General features: G+C 44.4%; 1 protein-coding gene across 1 annotated transcript in view; it reads right to left on the bottom strand.

The window, feature by feature from the left end:
* The window catches only part of EIF2B5 (eukaryotic translation initiation factor 2B subunit epsilon), a 51,574-nt gene that overhangs the window by 2,548 nt on the left and 34,268 nt on the right, over nt 1–14,758 (bottom strand). The window contains exons 12-15 of the mRNA XM_033958616.1: nt 12,265–12,355; nt 10,623–10,743; nt 10,118–10,243; nt 7,615–7,725 (exon numbers count right to left, since the gene is read on the bottom strand). Coding sequence (XP_033814507.1) covers nt 7,615–7,725; nt 10,118–10,243; nt 10,623–10,743; nt 12,265–12,355 — 449 coding nt within the window. The remainder of the gene's footprint in view (nt 1–7,614; nt 7,726–10,117; nt 10,244–10,622; nt 10,744–12,264; nt 12,356–14,758) is intronic.

Raw genomic sequence — 14,758 nt, 5'->3', positions numbered from 1 at the left:
GAGCAGATCTGTGTGGTTTGGTGCGTTCCAAGTAGAAAGCCAAAGTACGTTTACAGTCCAGAGTATGAAGAGCTGATTCTCCAGGGTGAGAATGAGGCTTTGGAAAAAACACTGGAAGTACGATGGATTGGTTGAGATAAAATTCTGAGACCACTTTAGGTAGGAATTTCGGATGAGTACGAAGAACCACCTTATCATCATGGAACACAGTGAATGGTGGGTCAGCAACTAAAGCTTGTAATTCACTGACTCATCGAGCAGAAGTGAGAGCAATGAGAAAGACCACTTTCCAAGTGAGATACTTCAGATGAGCCTTATCAATTGGTTCAAATGGAGGCTTCATGAGTTGAGAAAGGACAACATTGAGGTCCCAAACCACAGGAGGTGGTTTGAGAGGAGGTTTGACATTGAAAAGTCCTTTCATGAATCTGGAAACCACCGGGTGAGCAGAGAATGGTTCCCCTTTGATAGGCTGATGAAAAGCCGCAATTGCACTGAGATGGACTGGGATAGATGTAGATTTGAGGCTAGAATCGGATAAGTGCAACAGGTAGTCCAAAACAGAAGGATAAGGAGGAATGCTGAGGCTCCTTATGATGAGAAAAACACCATGTAGAAAATCTAGCCCATTTTTGGTGATAGCATTGTCTAGTGGTAGGCTTCCTAGAAGCTTCTAAAACATCTCTTACAGATTAAAAAAACTGAAAAGGAGTTATGTTGGGAGGTACCAAGCTGTCAGGTGTAGAGACTGCAGGTTGGGATGAAGCAGAGATCCTTGACTCTGAGTAAGCAGAGAAGGAAAAACTGATAGAAGGTATGGCTCCCTGCTGCTGAGTTGAAGTAGAAGGGAGTACCATGGTTGTCTCGGCCACCGAGGAGCGATTAGAATCATGGTGGCATGATCGGTCTTCAATTTGACCAGAGTCTTGAGAATGAGAGGGAATGGAGGAAATGCGTAGAGGAAGAGATTTGTCCATTCCAGAAGAAAAGCATCTGCCTCAAGGCGGTGAGGAGAGTATATCCTGGAGCATAACTGAGGCAGTTTGTAGTTGTGGGTAGCTGCAAAGAGATCTATCTGTGGCATTCCCCACTGTGAGAAAATGTGATGAAGAGGGGAGGAATGGAGAGTCCATTCGTGAGGATGCAGGAGACGACGCAAGTTGTCCGCTAAGCAATTCTGTGCCCCTTGAATGTAGACAGCTTTGAGGAAGGTATTGTGACGGATTGCCCAGTCCAAAACTTCCAGAGCTTCTTGACAAAGGGAGGCAGATCCTGTCCCTCCTTGTTTGTTGACATAATACATGGCAACTTGGTTGTCCGTCCGAACGAGAACTACTGTGTCGTGAAGCAGATGTTGAAAAGCATGGAGAGCTTTGAGGATTGCTCTGAGTTCCAACTGATTGATATGACACTGACGATCCGTACTAGTCCAGAGGCCTTGAATACGGAGACTATTGAGATGAGCACCCCAAGCGTAGGTGGAAGAGTCTGTCATAAGGACCTTCTGATGAGGGGGCATTTGAAAAAGCAAGCTTCTAGAAAGATTAGAAGAGAGCATCCACCAACGGAGAGACTTCTTCAAAGAAGGAGTGACTGTGATGTGTTGAGAAAGAGGATCGCAAGCCTGTGTCCACTGAGATGCTAGGCTCCACTGAGGAATTCTTAGGTGAAGTCTGGCAAAAGGAGTCACGTGTACTGTGGAGGCCATGTGACCCAGAAGCACCATCATGTGTCTCGCTGAGATGGAAGAGCGGGAAGACACAGTGTGACAGAGTTGAAGAAGAGCGTCCAGGCGTTGTTGTGGAAGGAATGCTTTAAGTTGGACAGTGTCCAGAACAGCTCCAATGAATTGTAGATGCTGAGAGGGCTGAAGTTGAGATTTGGGAAAGTTGATTTCGAATCCCAAACTTTGTAGGAACCAGGTAGTCCGTTGGGTCGCTACAATAACCCCTTGAGATGTGGAATCTTTGATAAGCCAGTCGTCGAGGTAGGGAAATACCTGAAGACCATGATTCCGTAGAGCTGCTGCTACCACTACCAGGCACTTGGTGAAAACTCTGAGAGACGAGGCCAGGCCGAAGGGTAGAACTCTGTATTGGTAATGCAGATTCCCCACCCGAAATCTGAGGTATTGACGGGAGGCCTAATGAATGGGAATATGAGTGTAGGCCTCTTTGAGATCCAGAGAGCATAACCAGTCGTTCTGCTCGAGAAGGGGATAAAGAGCCAGTATCCAATTTGACATCCAAGTCTACAGCCATCTGTTGTAGGAAAGATGAAAAAGACAGCTGATCTGGCGATGCCTTGTCTCGAGAAGGACTCAAGGATGTCGAGGCAGCATGTGTCGAAGAAGAAGCTTCGGCATGGAAAAAAGTCTCATAGGAACCTGGTGACTTGGACGAGGCAATCGAGGTCGGGATATCCTCGAGGTCCGGCATCGGAGACCTCGAATGAAGAGTCGGTGGTCTGGTCGAGGTTGGAGTAGAGCGAGGCTTCGAAGAAGATGGTATATCCTGCGAGGAACGATGCCATGAAAAATGCCTCGATGAAGGCCTCGAACGATGGTGAGAACTGTGTCTGGAACCAGACCTCGAGGATCGAGAAGATTTTGCCTTGGAGACAGAAGCAGCCGATGCCAATGTATAAATAGGACTAGAGGCTGTAGATCGAAGCTCCAGACGCTTGGAGGAGGAACCCTGCTCCCTGCTGAGAGTTCGAGGAATACTATCGATGCGCTCGCAAAGAATCTATTCCTTGCCTTTCATGCTTAGGTGGTAGACCAGACACTCGCAGAGACTCTGCTCCCTGCAAAGAGTGCAACTCCGACTGGGACATAGGAAGCGGCTCGACCTCATGGGAGTCTGCTGAATGCCCAGGCAGGATAATAAGAAGCAGTTTAGGACCCATAATAATAAGGTACTGAAGAAACTGCTTCTCTAATATGGTCTGGAAAGAAGCCGGCAAGGTGGGATCCGCGTCTGCCTTGGCTGGAGGTTCCTTCGAGGCAGTGTGAGTGTGCTTCGACTTAGTAGTCTTAGACACTTTAATCACCACCGGCGGAACCGACTGCTGAGCTATCTGACCTGAGGAAACAGGGGAAGATACAGCAGATGACGTCGAAGCAAGAGCCGCTGCAAACGATGAAGACTTGATGAGGCTCGAGGTAGAAGCAGGAGGCGCGGAAAGAGGCTCGATGGAAGTCGAAACTGAAGTCGAGGGATCAGTCGAAGACTCCATCTCGAAGAGCTTGTCCACCTGAATGCAACGACGCTTAAAAGCACGAGGCTGAAGTGTTTGGCAAGGCAGGCACGATCTGGGATGATGTGAAGGCCCAAGGCACTTAAGGCAGCGTCTATGAGGGTCTGTGATCGAGATCGCACGCCAACACTTACTACACTTCTTAAAGCCTGTAGCAGGCCTGGACATAGGCCAAAAAACAGCCGCTGCAAGTTCGAAGCTCATGGGCTGTGACCGAGCGGCCCGTCCCGGTACGGAAGACAAAAATTTTTTTTTTTTTTTTTTTTTAAACTAGATAAAACAAATAAAACAAAATAAAACAGCGATTCGTGAAGAAAATACACCAACCGCGGTTGAGAGAAGGCAAAAGTGAACAAAGTTTAACGCAGAGAGTCAAAGACAGACTCGGCTCCGCGGAAAACTAAGAACTGAGGAGACGCGCCCTGTGCTGGGTGGGAAGGCACTCGCACATGCGCGTTGCGGGCGACTCAAAACTTCTAGTTTCTTCAAGCAAGTCTGCTTGTGAGGCGTCCGCATCGGGGCTCCATTGGATGACGTCACCCATATGTGAGAATACCTGCCTGATTGTCCTGGGATAAGCAATATACTACAGGGAAAGAGAATGAATGGCAGCAAGTGAGGAACAGACAAGACACAATGCTGGAGCTTTAGTGTGTGAGACACTATGAAGCAGACATAAAGGGCTGCAGTTTATAGTTTAGTTGAACTTTCTATACTGCCCTTACTGGTGAGCAGAACTGGGCTATAGAGAAAACAAGAAAAGAAGTACAGTGAAATCCATGCATCATTTAAAAATACTCCTGAAATTGGAGTTTCGAGGGAACCAAGTCTTAACAGCAGTTTTAAACTCTTTGAAGGGCGCTCTACTTTAAACATCCAACGCACAGGAAGAGTCCCCTTGGACTGGAAAACCGCCAACGTTATCCCACTCCACAAAAAGGGCTGCAGGACAGAGACGGCAAACTACAGACCGGTGAGTCTCACGTCTATAGTATGCAAGCTCATGGAAACACTGATTAAACAAAATATTGACACAATCCTAGACGAGGAAAACCTACGTGATCCCCACCAGCAGGGATTCACCCAGGGCAGATCCTGCCAATCTAACCTAATCAGCTTTTTTGACTGGGTTACTAGACAATTAGATGCCAGAGAGTCACTGGATGTAGTATATTTAGACTTCAGTAAAGCTTTTGATAGCGTCCCACACCAAAGGTTATTGAACAAGCTGAAGTCGATAGGATTAGGGGACACTCTAACTACATGGGTTGAGGATTGGCTGAGTGGTAGACTTCAGAGGGTGGTGGTAAACGGTACCCCATCCAAAACGTCAGGCGTGATCAGTGGAGTGCCGCAAGGGTCGGTCTTGGGCCCGATTCTATTCAACTTATTCATAAGAGATATGACCCAAGGACTTAGAGGAAGGGTATCACTGTTCGCCGACGACGCCAAACTTTGCAACATAGTAGGTAAAAACACCTTGCCTGATAATATGACGCAGGATCTACTGCTGCTGGAATGGTGGTCAGCAACATGGCAGCTAGGCTTCAATGCTAAAAAGTGTAAGGTAATGCACCTGGGAAAGAAAAACCTGCACAGAACTTACATACTAAATGGTGAGACCTTGGCCAGGACCGCGACGGAACGTGATCTAGGGGTGAACATTAGTGATGACATGAAGGTTGCAAATCAAGTGTAGAAGGCTTCCTCCAGGGCAAGGCAAGTGATGGGTTGTATCTGTAGAGGTTTTGTCAGCAGGAGACCTGAAGTCATGATGCCGCTATACAGGTCCATGGTGAGGCCTCATTTGGAATACTGTGTTCAATTCTGGAGACCACACTACCGGAAAGATGTGCTGAGAATCGAGTCGGTTCAACGTATGGCCACTAGGATGGTCTTGGGGCTCAGGGATCTCACGTATGAAGAAAGACTGAATAAACTACGGCTGTACTCACTTGAGGAACGAAGAGAGAGGGGAGACATGATTGAAACGTTTAAGTATATCACGGGCCGTATCGAGTTGGAAGAAGATATCTTCTACCTCAAGGGACCCTCGACCACCAGGGGGCATCAACTGAAAATCAGGGGAGGGAAGTTCCATAGCGACTACAGAAAATACTTCTTCACTGAAAGAGTAGAGGATCATTGGAACAAACTCCCACTGCAGGTGATTAAGGCCAACAGCGTGTCAGGTTTTAAGAGAAAACGGGATATTCACATGGGATCCCTAAGGGAGTAAAATCAGGGGGGCGGGTATTTGGAATGGGCAGACTTGGTGGGCTATAGCCCTTTTCTGCCGTCTTTTTCTATGTTTCTATGAGAGTGAGTTCCAGGTTGCAGCAGCTAAGAAACAGAAGGCACTATTTATTGCAGACTCAAGATGCGCTTGTTTTGGATTTAGGAGTAAGAGGTGATGGCAGTTAGGTCTATAGAGGAGAGATCTCTGGTCACATTTTGCAGTGTGGTAATGAGAGTTTAAAAAGGATAGATAGCTAAGTGATCTGACAAGGACAGTGATGTAGTAGAAAAGTCAGTGGAGTCGCCGGATGTCTAATATGTGCGGGAAAAGATACCCATTGTGTTAAAGTAAGGTTTGATAACAAGGAAAGACGAGGGTACGCACCTGGGTGGGTGGGAAGAAAATCTCCAATGGCACCTCACCCCGAGTAACCAAGAATTCTGGTGCTAAAGGAACCTTTAGGTCACTCATGTCCTGACTATTCCTTACCCTGCACAAGCAGATTGTTGCCGCCTACATTTCTGACTGCCTGGAATTCCTAGGGCAGTCCACAAATTTGCCACTTTTTTTTTTTTGTGTGTGGCAGCTAAACTTATTCTGGCCAGGTACTGGAAACCTTCTACCGTACCTCCACTGGACACTGTTTTCGTAAAGTTGGACTATATTTGCTTGATGTCTAAATTGACGGCCTTTAAATATGGTCGATTTGTTCTTTTTCATAAAGTTTGGGACTCGTGGCGAGCACATACTACTTCAGCGACTCCCATTCTGTGATCGAGCCAGGGAGGGGGAGGGGATTGGGGTTTGATTGGTTTTGCTACGCCTCTGTTTTGGTGTCCTTTTACCTTATTCTGCACAAGATGTTTTGGATTTGATGACATTGCCCTCCCCGATTTTGGATGGGTTAGGGTCTAACATTGTTTTGTATATTTCTACTTGCTATAAATAAAACATAAAAAAAAAAGAATTAAGAGATTTGTGTAACTGAGTAGCTTCAGCGATAGTTTGATAACAAGCATCCCATTCGACAACAGATAAGAATGGCGGACAGTAAAATAATAAAAGGAAAAGTGGGGAAGATGCTGAAACCTTTAGAATTTGCATTGCTGGGGCAAGGGAAAGGGGAGGAAATTTCCGAGAGTGTGATCAAGGAAGAGATCAAGAGATGCAGAAAGCATCGTATCCAGAGGACAAGCAATTGCATAGCTGAGATTCTTCACCTGCCTTCAGCCACATCTCTTGAGACATCACAATTTTATTCCCGATGTCCAGATAAAGTCGCAAATCAAAAACAATTTGAATATGGGAAAGTTTTAAGGGCCACCAAACGATTTCAAGCTTATATATACTACTAATTTTGTCAACCACCAAGACAACTTACAATATAAGGTATTACAGATGTATGTAGTACTGAATTATATATATTTTTAAAACTTACTTTATTTTGGAAAGTCAACAATAGCAAATTCCATAAATGAGACACCTGAATAACACACTTGATATAGTAACTGCAAACAATCTCTTAAGTGGGCCAAATTGAAATGAATGCATTTACAAGATTTGACTAGCAATAGAACTTCAGCCAAATGTTTGAGGGCTATAATTGGAGATTTGGGGGCTTCAGTGCTTCCCTCTCTTTTGACCATTTCAGTCCTCTCCCATCTCCACATGTCTGCTTCAGAGGCTGAGGTGCGGCACATTTTTTAAAATGTAGGTAAAAGTGGAAACCCCACTCTGAATACTGTGTCAACAATCCTTGCACAAGGGCTCACAGAGATTGTGCCACCTTTATAAACCTTGTATACATATATTGATAATGTTCTCCATTACCCCAAGCATCCTCTGAAGCACACACCATTCAGCTAAATGAAGAGCTTAAGTCTGCTCACCAATAAGCCATCAGGCTGGACTGGAGGAGCAGCAGAATGAGAACCAGGGATCAGAAGAAACCCACTGTGGCAAGTCACCTAACCCTTCTACTGCCTCAGGTACAAGCTTAGAATTGAAGCCCTCCAGAGACAGGAAAATACCTTCCGTACCTGAGCTCCTATTGAAAATCCAAAATCCCTTACCCTTTTAAAAACAAAGAAAACCCCAGCAATGTCAGTCAGACTTACACCTGGGCTTTGGCAAAGCTTCCTGCTTTTTTCAGACATTTTTGATTCAGAAAACCATCGTAAAATCATCTCCTCTGCCAGGATCTCCAGTTGATAAAAAGTCATGAGCACCTGCAAGAAACAGAAAGGAAGGAGAACAAAGGCTCAGTGCTCTAGGGCAGGACTGAAAATATTTCTGCAGAAGGATAGTGGAAACAGGGAACAGCATCTTAAGGGAAGTGGTAGAGACAATACCAGTAAGAGAACCCAAGCAAGCCTGTGTCAAGCACAGCTATGATGGGAGGAGGGAAAGTTATATAGACCATCAAGGAATACAAGAAGTTCTCACTTATTTGCCTATCCTAAGCCAAATAGTGTCCGATATAAGACCTTTTTTGACAGGACCTTAGCGCTTCTAGCAGGTAAACTGCAATTTTGGCTTGGTGAATGTATTCCTCAAGCCATTTCCTACTGTTCTTTTCAAAAATTAGTCAAGTCTTCTCTGTTTGACAAATTTATCATTTAGTTGGGTATCTTTAAGACTGTAATCATATTTTTAACTTTTATTGTACGATTTTATTTTTATGATATGAATGTATTTCGCTGACTGTCCAGTTTCTTATGGTGTAAACCGCCTAGAACTTTTGGTAATGGTGGTATAAAAGAATAAATTTATTATTTATTTATTATTATTATTATTATTATTAAAGATCGATTGCGCTCTCTGGGCAAACAACATAGGCCGTATGGTCTTCCTGTGTCCTGCCTTAGTTTCTATAAACTCCTTAAGAAGCTCTATTAGTGGACTACTTGAAGTTTAGGAAAGAGAGACTTTACACACCAGGTTGCTTTCTACATTTACCCATTATGGAAGGGATTGAGACTTATATACTGCCTTTTTGTAGTTTTACAACCATACATACAGGTACTTCAAGCATTTTCCCTGTCTGTCCCGGTGGGCGCACAATCTCTCTAATGTACTTGGGGCAGTGGAGGATTAAGTGACTTGCTCAGGGTCACAGGGAGCAGTGCAGGTTTGAACCCACAACCTCAGGATGTGGAGGCTGTAGCTCTAACCACTGCGCCACACTCTCCTCCCATTAGTCAGCTGTACATCTGGTCACAGTCGGAGTGAGAGTATATGTCCTTTAGATTTAATGTTGCCTTGAGGTTTTACTGATTTTTTGGTCTTTTAATTTTTTGGCAGATTGTTATATTTTTACTCTTGTGCTTATTAATTTATACATTTTGTCATTTTGGTTTACATGTTACTATGTTTGTCCCACCAGGACAGAGAGGGAAAATGCTTGTGTACCCAATTGTAAACCATTTCATATGCCTTTGTCCAAGCAGTATATCAAATCTCAATCCCTTCCCACCCCCCTTTGAGAAAATTATTTTGTTACTAGATATTTGTTTTGGACTAATATTTAAGTAAAAAAATAAAACCCTCCCCACTATTAAAGCGTAAGCACCCCTCCCAATCCCACATGCACTCCAGGCAGAGTTATTGCTCCTCTCTCCCCAACTGAACACATGCCTCCTGCAGCGTTATGGTTCTTCCTAGCCCTGTCCAGGCTGCAATAGGAATTTGCTTTATGAATCTGCCCTTTGATAAGGCAGTGGATAAAGTGCAGCAGTCCTCAAGCACCATTTGCATCTGGAAATCATAGAAGCAAATAGGTGGTTAGAATTTACCAACAATGGCAGGAGTGCAATGCCCAAGAACTTGGCAGTTGCTCCTGAGGAACAACCTAACTTCTCACAACAAGTTCCTCTACATCATCTGCTGCCTCCGATCATTCCAAGCTTATACAACAATGGCCAATATTTATCAGTTGTGTTTTACCAACCCTATCATGACATCTAAATATATCCAAAGATCTGGGTTGGAATATCGCCGCCGCCATCTTTCACATATACCTTACTTGTGAGTCGGATGACAACGGCGACCTCTGTAAGATGGGGTTGAATGAGGGGATCGGATGTAAGATTGTTGGGGGGAGATAGTGTTTGAAGAACGATTCACTACAGCTTCCTTATTCTTTTGTTATTTACACAGGGAGACCCTTGAGACAGCACTAGTTGTGCGAAACATGTCGGGTCAGACTCCCAGGTTTGGCTGTGTTTAAGCTAAGTACAAAAGCTCTTTAACACTTTTATATACCAGTATACTATTTAACTTTATAAATTAAACAAATATACGAAATAATGAATGATTAATAGAGCATTTAAGATTGATGGCCAATGATGAGGCACCATGTAAATCTCCCGCTTTCTTGAGATGGTTTAGCGGTGGAGTGGTGGGGCTGAGGTGTCCTTCTGAAGCTAAGTATAGAGGCTAAGATTTATATTCCTGATATTCCAACCCAGATCTTTGGATATATTCCGATCATTCCAAGCCATTGCTGTGCTCCTTCCCTACCTCCCAGCCCTGGAGTAATTACATCCACTGGAACTGTGTCTCTTTCTCATGGACTGATTTTGGCTCCCAGCCTGACACTCTGCTAGTAGAAGGCCTTACTTTGGCAATAGCTGCCCAGAGGGTCTCATGCTCAAGGAAGAAGTCCTCAACTGCCCACACGAAATCCAGGTGGTCTGAAGCCCTCTTTATGTAGTTCTTAAACAATGGAGCCCACTTCCTCAGCAGCTGCAAAAAAAAAAAAAAAAAAAAAAGGAGATGACTAATTGGTATCCAGTAATCCAGTGTGTATAAAATTATAAACTACATTTGTCTACAGGCCTGGCCAGAATCAATCACAACTTGAATTTGAGGGGGGGGATGGAAGGACAAAGAAATGTGTCTTCAGTCTTCACCTTCTGGCTTCATTCACTCTCACATCAGTGCTAAAGGCTTATCCAAGATTCAAGTTCAAAGACTGCACAACCCGTACTACCAGCGGGCTGTATTGTCTCAGCACATCAAAATCTCAGACTGGATGAATCAAAGTGACGGTGAGTATTGCATCACATAGGACAACTGGGAGTTACTCATACACATGACATCTGGCATAAAAACTTTCACTTACAGGCACCAATGCTGTTGAGTACTGGTTTGGTCTCACCGTCTCCAGCTGCTGCAGCGGAAACTCCAGAACCACTTTGGAGAGAACCTGCATCACCTCCTTCATGGAGATATTATAAGCATATCTGGCGCAGAAAGAGAAAACCATCAGTTGTGATTTTTCACACTAACTAGGGCCTCAACCATACCACATTTATCAAGAAAAGCCACACTTCAAAGAGGGTGCTTTAGACTGGAACAGAGGCAAAACCCCGTTCTGATCTAATGTTGAGAAGTACCATCTGTACAGCAACAGAGTCCAAAAGCAAGAAATCTGATACAGGAGAGGTTGATTTCTCTGTCTCTTCCTCACAAGTAACCAAACCCATGACAACAATTGTCAACCTTTGTTTCACAAATGTCAAAATATCTTCAAAGTCCCCAATTAGACACATATTGTATCTTTGTAATGCATCATTTTTGTAAACCGCTTAGAAACCTCACGGTTATTAGCGGTATATAAGAATTAAATTAAATAAATAAAATAAATGCTCATAAAATGGACTAGCCAAAAGGGCCACTCTGGGCTACTAGACATATTTTAATGCCACAGTGCTGGATGAATTGCTTCCAATTTATTTAGGCCTTTTAGTTTCAGGTTTTCAATTTAAATTATACTTTTTTTAGTAGCAGCCCAAGAAGCATAGAAACAGAAACCTGATGGCAGATAAAGGCCAAATGGCCCATCCAGTCTGACCATCCGCAGTAACCATTATCTCTTTCTCTCTCCGAGAGATCCCAGGCCCTCTTGAATTCATTCAGTCTCTCTCCATTACGGTACAGTAAGTATTTCACTATCTATGGAGAGTTGACAATCCAAGGGTCTCATTTTCTAATGCAATGTATTTAAATGATAAATAGGCCCTTTGCATGTAAGTACAGGTTAGTAAGTAAGCTACAGGGTGAAGCAACTTGCCCATCTAGCGGGCTAAGAATCAGGGGAAGTCCGTTTCAAATCCCACAGATGCTCCTTGTGATCCTGGCCACTGAAGCCTCCATTGCCTCAGGGACAGAGAAATGCCTTCTGCACCACTGAGAAAGGTGCGAGTTGAATGTCCTTCTCCCCTTTCAAAATGCTGATGCAGTACAGGGATGGGCAAAATAAATTAATTTTCATAACTATCCAAACATGATCCTCACATGCTTTAGAATTCACCAAGTGCTGATAGCAGAGAAAGTTGTCATGTCCTATGTGACAGACATTACTTAAGGGCGCAGTACTAACAACTTCTGATTCAGAAAGAAAAAGGGAAGCCAGTGCCGCAGATATTAATGTAGAGCACAGATTTAGCTATTGATAAAGGAAACAGAAGAAGGGGAGCCAGTGCCGCAGACATTACTGTACAGCACAGATTTTAGATTCTCCAGGCAGGAAAGCAAAGAAGGGAAGTCTGTGTCTCAGACATTATTTCATATTGCAGATTATAGATAACCATACAATGGGAAAGAGGGGGAGGAGCCTGCACCGCAGAGAAAGCTTTAGAGCACAGATTATACTCCTGATACATGAAAGAGAAAAATGTGCCAGCACCACAGACATTATTTATGAGCACAGATTTAGCTATTGATAAAGGAAACAGAAGGGGAGCCTATGTCTCAGACATTACTTGAGCGAGTTGATCTCTAGCACCAGGTTGTCACAGGAGATGTTCTCCTCCTCACCCCTCTGCAGCGTTCCCAGCACCTCGTTATGAAACACTGCAAAGAAGACATGACGAGATTATTACACTCCACTCACCTTCATGTTTGTTCTTATGTTCAAATATATTTTATTGAGCTCAGCAAAACAACAATCAAGAAACAAACAAAGTATAAACAAGCTCAGCAGTTTAAATAACAGAACCCCCCTCCCTGCAATTCAATACCCCCCAACTAAACCCCCCCATCCCAACACAACCCTTCCCAAAACATCATCCCCCCTGGGTCCTCCTTCCAAATATAGCATGACCATAGAAAACATAAAAGGATCAGGCATACCAAGTGCAACAAAATGAAACAGAATACAAGAATTCAACAGTTCAGCAAGCGGCTTCGAGCCAGCGGGGTCATTGTTGTCCAAAATGGTTCCCAAGTACGTTGAAAGATACGGCCCGGGAGAGAGGAAAGGTCCAGCACATCCCTCCTTTCCCACATCAAGAGAGTAATCATCTGACATCTCCAAAGAGAGTAATCTGGAGCAGCAGCCTCAAGCCATTGCAACAAAATGCATTTCAGGGCCACCAGAACAGTCCACTTAAGGAAGGCAGCAGCCCCCCGTACACAAGGGAAATAGTGAGGAAAAGATCCAAACAGTAACAATGGGGAGCGGCGAATGGTAATTTTTCAAATGAAACATAGAAACATAGAAGATGACGGCAGAAAAGGGCTACAGCCCATCAAGTCTGCCCACTCTGCTTACCCACCCCCTGTCTATGCCCTAATGACCCAATTTCTTTATCTTGACCCTCGTAGGGATCCCACATGGTTATCCCATTTATTCTTAATGTCTGGCACGCTGTCTGCCTCGATCACCTGCACTGGAAGCTCGTTCCAATGATCAACCACTCTCTCTGTGAAGAAATACTTTCTGGTGTCGCCATGAAATTTTCCGCCCCTGAGTTTGAGCGGGTGCCCTCTTGTGGCCGAGGGTCCCTTGAGAAAGAAAATATCATCTTCCACTTCGACACGTCCCGTGAGGTACTTAAATGTTTCGATCATGTCTCCCCTCTCCCTACATTCCTCGAGAGTGTAGAGCTGCAATTTGTTCAGTCTCTCTTTGTACGAGAGACCCTTGAGCCCCGAGATCATCCTGGTGGCCGTCCGCTGAACCGATTCAATTCTGCGCATATCTTTACTGTAATGTGGCCTCCAGAATTGCACACAGTACTCCAGATGAGGTCTCACCATGGCCCTGTACAACAGCATTATGACTTCAGGCTTTCGGCTGACGAAACTTCTAGTGATACAACCCAATATCTGCCTTGCCTTAGATGAAGCCTTCTCCACTTGATTGGCAGTTTTCATGTCTGCACTGATGATTACTCCTAAATCTCGTTCTGCTGAAGTCCTAGTTAAAGTTTCTCCGTTCAAGAAGTACGTCCTGCATGGATTTCTGCTTCCGAGGTGCATGACCTTACATTTCTTAGCATTGAAGCCTAGCTGCCAGGTTGAGGACCAACTTTCCAATGTAAGCAGGTCCTGTGCCATATAATTCTGTAAACTGCATTCACTTACTATATTACATAGTTTGGCGTCTTCGGCGAATAGTGTTATTTTACCTTGAAGCCCTTGAGTCAGATCCCCTATGAATATGTTGAAAAGGAGTGGACCCAGGACCGAGCCCTGCAGCACTCCACTGGTCACCTCCGATGTTTTAGAGAGGGTACCATTAATCACCACCCTCTGAAGTCTGCCACTCAGCCAATTATTGACCCAGGCAGTTAGTGTCTCTCCTAACCCCATCGATTCCATCTTGCTTAGCAGCCTGCGGTGTGGGACACTGTCAAAAGCTTTACTGAAGTCTAGTGTATAAATATTGCAAAATAACAGTGTCTCTGTATCTAATGTTACTTCTGCTATAGGGTATCTACCCCCAGGATCAAACCATTTTTGATGAATCACAAAATGAAGTATCAATATAGCTGCCTTTTGGTGAACCGCCAGGGCACCTATTTGGTGTCCCACCCACCATTTCTGGAATTTCTTGTGCTCCTTCATAGTTAAATGGGTTTCCTGTAAAACTGCCACATCTGCTCTTTGGCAATGTAAAGCCTGCAGGATTTGTTGCCTTTTAATGGGGGAAGTGACGCCGCTGACATTCCAAGAAAAGCACCCGAGGGTCATCCGTATTCCATCAGTAAGGACCCATAAAATTCAAAGTTCAGTGCATTATGTAATGAGTTGGGCAGACCCAACCTCCAGCCACCCTCACTCTTCCCATTAGTAAAACAATTCCCAGAGAGGCGTTTCCAGGTTCTTCTGAAAACTCATTTTTTCTCTCTTGCTTTTCAGCTGGGCTAGTCAACACTTGGGGGTTAGATAGCATGGGGATGGCAGGCAAGTAGTGATTCGCTAATAAGGAATATTTTGTGTGCTATGTGAGCGCCTGGATGTGAATGACTT

This window comes from Geotrypetes seraphini, chromosome 9 (genome assembly GCF_902459505.1).
Source record: "Geotrypetes seraphini chromosome 9, aGeoSer1.1, whole genome shotgun sequence".
In the NCBI taxonomy this organism is placed as follows: Eukaryota; Metazoa; Chordata; class Amphibia; order Gymnophiona; family Dermophiidae; genus Geotrypetes; species Geotrypetes seraphini.
This window is presented reverse-complemented; position numbering and strand designations above follow the sequence as displayed.